A 9,342-nucleotide genomic window follows, 5' to 3' on the forward strand; every position below is an offset into this window, starting at 1 on the left:
CCTCCTGTGAGCAAATAATTGGTACGGAGATCGAATTAATGAGCAGAGTGAGATTCTTATGTCTACTTATTAATCTAGTTTATTATATGTGTTATTGTTAGATATTTCTATATAGTATATAGGGATTGAAACTTGTCGATTCTAATCCATGAAGAGATTGTACATACGTAAGAGTATGGATAGTTAGATATCTCTATATATGTGTTATTGTTAGATATTTCTATATAGTATGGATAGTTCGAGCTAGTACGGTATATTATAGACAACCTAGAACAAGCTTGAACGGTTGAACCATCCATAACTCACTAGTATCTTTGCCTCACCCATGAAAATTAGATTCATCGAGACTTATGAGTTGTCACTAGAGAACCAAAACCTAATGCTACGTGGCTTATTCCCGGAGTTGAGTAAATAATATCATGTATATATTTTAGGCCACTTAAACTGAAATTATTATGATCTTAGAGATGAAACATAAAACATTAAACAATTATCTACACTACAACCCAAATTCTGATAGCTTCATCGGGAATATGAAAAAGGAAATTTAATTCATCAGGTTTTTTAACAGTGACCAAAGATTGATCGGTGGCGCAAATACTGGTTCTTATATTTTTATGCATTGATATTTGATTTTTAATTAGTGTTATATATTTTAGATATGTCGTAATATAACTAATTATATTTAAAAGACATAGACCGAATTGGGTAGTATGATTATTTTCGTTACAAATAACCGAACTCATTCCAGATACATTTCTTATTTAGATATTTTTAGATTCATATACATCAGAACTGAACTTATCCAGATCCAGAAAAGACCCAATTCAAAACCTACACATAAATTTATAATATTTCAAGCGCGACTTAATTTCAAAACAAAAAACATAGTCGGTGAGAACAACTCATACCTAAACGGATAGCCAATGTTCATGTCTAACTGATTTTATAAACTAAATAAGAAAAACTATTTCTATGTGTTTGACTAAATTAAGTGAAATAGAAATAATTTTTTTATTTAGTAAAATAATTATATGGAGTGAAAAATTAAGTGACAATAATTGTAATACATTTTTTTTATTATTTTGATTTAAGTTATTATTTTATTCACAAAAACATGTCTTTGAATTATATTTTCGACTACGTAATTTTCTACCGATTAAAACTAAAAAGGAAAAAAGTTTTAGTAAAACAAACTAAGCCGAACGTTTAACTATATGCAAAACTCAGTATTTTACATTTTTGATTTTATAATTGGCACAAAGTTAATGTTGATTAAGTAATAAATAATAATATGCACTATTATTATGATAATATAATTAATGATGTGATGCATTGTTAAGATAATATAATTAATGAAATTGTTAAAATGAGTGAAATATAAAAAAACAATTAATGTAATTATATTAATGATATTACTGAAATGACACTGTATTTTTTTTATACTGCTATACATGTTTTCAAATAGTACCAAAAGGTACTTCAGTTTTAATAATATAGATTCTCTACGCTTCCTATACTTCTGGCTAAACCTATGGGTTCGGTTTCTTTGGTTAGTTTTGGTCGGTTAATTTGCAATTCAATTAATTTGGATCCGTCAGAATCCTATTTAAGTGAACCGAAAATAAATTATGTTGGGCTTCAAAAATATTTTACCGAAATTTTGGTTTTGCGGTTAGTTCGGTTAATATTTCGGTTTAAAATGAACAGAAATTCAAAAATGGGTTAAATTCGGTTAGTTCGATTTATAATTTTTGTTAAAGTTGGTAATGTTTGGTGATTTTTTTAATAAAAAATTAAACTAATCGATTATCGAACCAAACAAAAAATTAATATTTTTTAATTGCTAAACCAAACCATCTAACCAAACTAACCGAAAATAAATTTTTCGGTTACGTTAGGTTCCGCAAGTTCGGTTCGGATAATAATTGACCCCGTATTTTATTGAACCCAAGTTTCTCTAGACACACACATTTTAATGATTCATATTCACCCTTCAATTTATAGAAAATTTGTTATCTATATATAGTTTCTAATTTTTTTGCAATAATCTAATATCTTGATATTTTAATGTTTCAAACAATTAAATATTGTTCAAATTTTATTTTTTATTTACAACATTTATGACAAATTAAATGAGTTGACATATTGTATAAGATACTATGATATTTATATATTCCTATTTTTCTTAAATTTATAGAAATTTGGTTGTCTCTATATAGTATCAATTTTTTTTTGCAATAAGAAAATATCTTGATATTTTAATGAATTAAATATTGTTCAAATTTTATTATTTTATTTACAACATTTATGATAAATTAAATAAATTGAGATATTATATAAGATACTATGATATTTATATATTCTGAATTTCTGTTAAATTTATAGAAATTTGGTTTACTCTATATAGTATCATTTTCTTAGCAAAAATATAATAAATTTTTGATATTTTTATGTTTTTTTTAGAACAAGATGTTTTTATGTTCACAAATTATATATTATTTTAATTTTTTTTATTTAAAACATTTATTATAAATTAAATGAATTGATATATTATATAAAATAATATGATAGTTCGTAAGTTTAGGCTTATAAATATGTATTATTCCTTATTTCTAATGATCAGTAAAAATAGTAAAAGATAGTTTTCTTCTTCGGACTCGTTTTCGAGATACTACGGTGATACGGTTAGTATTCTGCTACATAAATTTCTCTACATCTTTTTTTTCTGGTTGTTCAAGTTTTTATGAAACTAAATTTGATCAAAACAAGGCAAATTCTTTTGCCCAAAAAAGGGTAAATTCTTATAGGTTGTTGCTTTGTTTTTGTTTTTTTTTTTTTAATTCTATCTACATAACAATTGTAAAACTTCTCCAAGCTCACTGTATACATAATTATCATCATGTTCGTTTTGTTCATATGTTGAAAAGATCTCGAAATGCTTTTCTCATTTTTCGTTAGGCTGTAAATGAAGAAATTAGTCTTTTTACAGGAAAATGATTTCTGCTACAGAAAAACCACAAGAAGTCATCATTTCTCAGAGTGTTCGAGAGAGAAATTGTGAAGATAGAATCAGTGCACTACCTGACGATCTGTTAGTAAAAATCTTGTTGTTTGTTCCAACAAAAGATATTGTGACCACCATGATTTTGTCGAAACGATGGCGGACTATCTGGACAGAGGTTCCAAGACTCGAGTACGAAGACATTGTGAGCAATACTAATAGTGAACAGAAGAGCGTTTGGTGGTTTCTTGAGAAGTCGTTGCAACTTCATAAGGCACCTATACTAGAAAGCTTGTGTATCCAACTTAAAGAAATATGCCCTACTAACGTTGATGTAGCAAAATTGGTTGCACAAGCAGTTGATCGTTCATTGCGCAGGTTACTATTTCATCTTAGTTGGTTGGCAAAACCTACCAGCATGCCCAACAGACTTTACACTTGTGAAACGCTCACTGAACTGGAACTCTTTAATAAGATTATCTTGGGTGTCCCTCCTTCAGTTTGCCTCCCATCCCTTGCAAAGCTATTCCTCTTTTGTGTGGTGTATAAAGATGATGTTTCTCTGGTCAGGCTTCTATCAAATTGTCCTGTTCTCAGAATTTTGCTCGTGATACGATCTGAAGAAGATGGCAATGTGAAAAAGTATACTGTCAAAGTGCCTTCTTTAGAGGAATTCACCTACCTCTATAAAAGGCCATTATCACTAGCGGAAAATACTAGGTCCTTGGTCTTAGATTGTCCGGCATTAACGAAACTCTCTATTAACGATCATTCAGGAGACTCTTGCTCTATCGGGAATATGCCAAGCATTGTTAGAGCAGAACTGTCTACTTTTTGCTACCCTGACAAAAAAATTCTGAGACATATTTCCTCGGCCACGTCTCTATCTTTGACTTTGACCGAGGAATTGGTAGTAATTTCGAGATCCAACTTTTTTTGTTTGTTTATTGTGGTAAAATTAATATATATACTTAGAGCATGTTTATCGCATGGATTCTTAAAATAGAGTTCGTAACAACAAAATATTATTATTTTAGTATATTATAAATAAATAATTAAATTTTAATAAAAATTAAATAGCTAAACTAAACTAATCGGAAGTTGCCAAGTGGAGGAAAAATGCAAGATTAAACTAAGAGATGTTTCTTGCATCTCTTAAATAAAAGATATATCTTAGTTCACTTTCGTACTGTTAATTACTTTTTTTATATTTTAATAGTTAGAGACTTGATAAGAACCTTGCAATAAAGATGCTATTATGGTACTTGTTGGGTGCACTGCAGGTTTTGTGTAGACCCGACAACTTCTCTCAGCTTGTAGACCTTACAATAACACCATGTGACTCCGGCTGGTTGGAACAACTTATGCTTATGTTAAAAAGTAACCATGAACTTAAAAGTCTTGCGATCAAATCTGTAAGTACATACTTCCACCATTATACAAGTGCATGCTTTTTAATTAATGGACTAACACTAAAACATAACGTCTACGTTGTGATGTTTTCATTTATATATAATTACCCCTCTTTTGTGGAACAAACCTGATCATGTTCCAAAATGCTTGGCATCCCATCTTGAGTTCTTTAAGTGGCGATCATATAACGACATAAAAGAAGAACGAGAATTTGTGGCATACATTTTAGCAAACTCGAAATGTTTAAAGAAAGCGGAATTCGTGATGCCAAATTCCAAAAACATATATGACGAAAATAACATATGCGAAGAATTGAAATCTATGTTTAAGATTTTACCTTCATGTCAGATTACTTTTACTTTTATTCACATATAAGAAGAGGAAAATATATATTTGGATCAAGTTGATAGTTTTAAAAGTTTGAGATTTATGATATGTACTAGATTTTGACCCGCGCTTAGAAAGCGCGGGTTTGTTTGTTTTTCATTTATTAATCGAAAACTGATTTACAAATTACCATTATTTTTCATTTCGAACCATAACAATTGAGTTTTTAGGTTTTTATCATTTGTTTTTTTTCTCTTCAAAATATGGTATTTGTTCGAAATATGGTAGCTGTTCTATAATAATGTTTGAGTTTTAAAATTTGTTTTCATATCTGACCTAGATTCATGTTTGAACCTATAGACCCGATACATTGTATATAATCCTGTTCGGATTTAATGAAAAATTTGTTAATTAAAAATCCGATATAACCCGGTAAAAACCTAAAAACTCACTATTAACCCGCGATCTGATACTATTGATCCGATAACAAAATATCTTATAGTACTTTTTTAAAAAATTGATTAAATTACTCATATATTTATTAATATTACATAAATTAGTGATTCCTTAGAATTTGATAAAATTTTATCATGTTATCTAAATAAAAAATGATAATATAAAATAACTTATTGATATGACAATATTAGTTTATTTTCGTTATTAATAACCTATTATAAGTTTGTGTTTGTATTTTAGATTTAAAAATTTATTTTAAGATATTTTTTAAAATATTCTTGAACACTCGTAATTGCCATATTAATATTATGTATAAAATGACATTATACACTGAAAAATGATATTCAAATATGTATATGATATATGGTGTAGGATATACGATTTTGGTTTGTATTGAAAATATGTATAATATTCAAATGATCTATTTTGAATATTGATACGTATATTTAAGAAAATAATATTTTCATGTTTCTTAATTCATTTATTGTTCATAATATATTTATACTTATATAAAATTTAAAATTAATATATATTTTAAATATATATATAGACCTATTATTTATAGATCCATTTAGGTGTATCTGTAGGCCCAAAACCAAAAGACTTAAATGCCATTAATGAATTTTATTAATTCTTTGTAAAAATAAGGGTATCTTTGAGAAAACTGCAATTTTCATTAAGGATATAATTTGAGAATGATCCTCTTTTAATGGTATTGATAAAGGAATAAATGAAATTTTTTCAACCTAAAATAACTGATGGCGTAGAGGAGCATTCAATAAGCATCATTGTTTGGATTCCCAACGAGTATCATTATCATGGCGTTCTATTTGTTTTTGAAATGAGAGTGATCTTGAGGATGATTTGTGGATATCATTCTCCTCAAGTCAAGTCAGTGGTGGCATTGGCTCTCTCAACGTACATGTTTCTTTTTGCTTCCCCTTCCCCAAATCATCGTGTAAGAATTGTCTCACTTTGGCAAAATTCCAGTGAAAACATCAGCTGGTAAGCTACTTTCCCAATGTGTTGAATCACCTGGTAAGAACTGAAGTAGGAGATAGCCATTTTTCACATCTCCATTGAGCCCCCTGTCCACGATAAGCAAGGGTCTACTTTAAAAGCTTGTCCCAGTGCCTACTACAATATAGTTAAGCAAGCACTGACGATAAGGACGAAGGTTCAAGTAGACCCAATCCTCCAACTGAAACCGAATATCATCTATGTATTTATTAGGATATTCCACTGAGCTGAGTACAAGTTCTCTCTTAGTTATTTGAGTAATGCATCCCTATATTATACTTGAGCTTCAACATCCGCATTAGCCGTATAGGACGTCTCCAAAGCGCAAGATCTTAGGAGGATTATAATGCACTCCACAGAGAAAGAAGAGAAGGCATGAGTCAAGACATGTGTCGCCCAAACTTTTGACGTTTTCGCTTGAGAAAGCACTTATGTAATTCATCATTTCTGTAACAATGGGCGGACTTATTAACAAATAATATAAGGGAAATTCCTTGGAATAGTTTCTTTTCACCAAACCAAAAGAATCAACAAATAGAAAAATAATCAAAAAGAGGTTTCATTAAATAGTGAATGTACCCTTGTATCTCTAGAGTTAATTAATCTATACCTATGGTTTAGAGTTAAGAGTTAGAGTTTTGAGAAATTATTTTAAAATAAATAAATAAATATGATTTAAAAAAAAGTTTCAAAAAACATTTTTGAATTTTAAAAATAAAATTTGAATTTTTTTTGAAAAAGTAAATTTTCAGAAAAGATTATTAAAATTTCAAATTAAAAAAAAAATTAAAAAAAAATCATTCTTAGAATTATATGTTTTCAAATTCAAAATTTTTATAATCTTTTAAAAATCTTTTTTTTTTGACTTTTTATTATTTATTTATATATCTATAAATCAAGGGATAGAAAAGTCTTTTTTCTGATAACAAAAAAAAGATGACAAAAAAGAAGAAGAGTCTTTTCCTATTTTAATGATACTTTTTTGATCATTTTTATTTTTGTGAGCTCTTTTGGTGACAAATTTTTTAAAATGAACTATTTGATAGAATTGCTCATAATATAATGAAGACTAAATGGACTTAAAAAAAAGAATAAGTAAAAGAAAAGTTCGGATTATTTTTAGATTTTGTTCAGAATTTACCTATAATTTTAAAATGATTTTTTATTGCTGGTCCTTCCATAATCTCTAAACTCAATTTTTTTTGAGAAACGAATCTGTAAAACTTGAGTTTTGTTTAAAGGGCATGTCAAGAGTATTTGGGGAATGAAATACATAGGGGTGATTTGTTGGGGTGTAGGAGGTGACTTTAACTTTAATTTTTATCTACGGTCTTAAAAACTACCAATCATGTTTTATATTGATTTTTAAAAGTATAACCTAAAAGATAAAAAATGGTTGTAAAAGTTTTATTTTCTAAGCTCCATCTTTTTACCTGTAGGAAATTTTAAAACCAAATTTCTTAAAGCTAAATAAAAAAATTTTACAGTCTAGATTCTAAAATAAATTTTCTTCAGTTGCAGTCCAACCAATCACCTCCATAGTCGCCAAATACAGTTGAGATGATATTATTAGGTTAATAAAAATATATATATTTAATAAACATTTTAAGAGATGGTGCAAATAAAAATTACACATTAAATAGATCATGATTTATGTTTTAATAATAAGATAGATAAATGTTTTCATATATTATTCTAACTAATTGTTTGAACCGAGTTCAGTCAGTAACGAGTAAAAAAGATGAAATTCGTCAATGAGTTAGTTCAAAGGCTTTTATTAGCTCGGTGAACGGTTTGATTACAAATAAAAAAACATTGAACATAAAGTAAGCTGATATTCGGAGAGCTGGCCGGAAAAGTACAAATCAGCTGGATATAAAATGAGTAAAACCCTAATTCTAACCGCCAAGTGTATGTCTTAATGTTCAGGTCCTCTTTTCTTCATCCTCCTCTCTCTCGTTGTATAGACAAGCTCCCTTTTCCCATTTACCATAGCTCGTATCGCGATAATAGGCTTTAGGTCTGATAAAAGGCCCGAATAATCATCCTTGTAGCCAAGTCGACGCTCTTATTTCGGGGAGCCGAGTAAAAGTGGTTAGGAGCCAAAACCGCGAGTTTAGTCGTAAGCCATTTCTTTAAACAATGTGTCGGGCGGTTTGCCGGAACCAATCCTCTATTTTATGGGTTTTGTGTTGCAGGCTGGGAAGCTGGGTCGATGAGATGGATGAGCGATGGGTCGATCTTATCGGTAAGGAAGAAGACCGGATGGAAAGATGGTGAAGATGGCCGACTTGCTGTTCCTTTTAATCCAATCTAACCTGGAAACAATGAAGAACAATGAGTTTATGAATAATTAAAATAAGAACAGGAGCTAAACAGATAAAGAAATGAAATGGTTTGATGGATAGAAGATGATGATAGATAATGGAATTGGTGAAGGGTAGAAAATGATTGACTCTTTCAATCTGTGGGTTTGATTGACTCTCTCAATCTGTGATCTTCAAGGCTCCTGAATCTCTCAATCAACCTATGAACCACGAATCAATAGGACAGCAAAGAATCACTCTTTGAATCCTAAAGACAATCGATTTTATTCAAAGACAAACTTTGATAAAAACAAAACAAACTTTTATAAATTCTTAAGATCAAGGGTATCTACAAATGAAGGACTAAGAGAGCTTATATAATGCTCAGAAAGATCTAAACAAAACGTTCATAAAGTAAAAAGAAAGGAAACAAATCTCCAGAGACACAAAATCGGAAACTAGCCGTTGGAGGGATTGTGGGGATTTGGCTTGAAAAGGGAGAGCTTGAATAATCTTGAATCTGGACGGTTTAAGGGGATAAGATAACTTCTTTGGGACCTTCCTGAGAGCTTGATAAGTGCTGATCTCATCCATTAACTGAAAGGAATATAGCTGTTGAAGTTTGAATGCTTGAGACTCCAAATAAGGTAAGTGTGGGCATAAATAGATCCTCCTGATCATGTGGGCTTTGGTGCATGGTAAGAAATCTTCTACTCCTCCTGGATCGTTGGATATACTTCTCAGATGATTATAAACCTCTCCTGGTCGCCAATGTCTTGTTTGCAATTGATTGAACCGGCCAGCTTCCAAATAGGA

At 29.7% G+C, this 9,342-nt stretch overlaps 1 protein-coding gene across 1 annotated transcript; it reads left to right on the forward strand.

Annotated features, from left to right (window-relative positions):
* Window positions 1-2,658: 2,658 nt before the first annotated feature.
* On the forward strand, window positions 2,659-8,537 carry LOC106314455 (putative FBD-associated F-box protein At1g05080). Its single transcript, XM_013752323.1, has 4 exons — window positions 2,659-2,687; window positions 2,993-3,914; window positions 4,288-4,423; window positions 8,419-8,537. Exons 2-4 carry the CDS (start codon window positions 2,997-2,999, stop codon window positions 8,535-8,537), a joined length of 1,173 nt encoding a protein of 390 aa, XP_013607777.1. The 5' UTR covers window positions 2,659-2,687; window positions 2,993-2,996.
* The last annotated feature ends 805 nt before the right edge of the window (window positions 8,538-9,342 follow it).

Source organism: Brassica oleracea, chromosome C9 (assembly GCF_000695525.1).
Source record: "Brassica oleracea var. oleracea cultivar TO1000 chromosome C9, BOL, whole genome shotgun sequence".
NCBI lineage: Eukaryota > Viridiplantae > Streptophyta > Magnoliopsida > Brassicales > Brassicaceae > Brassica > Brassica oleracea.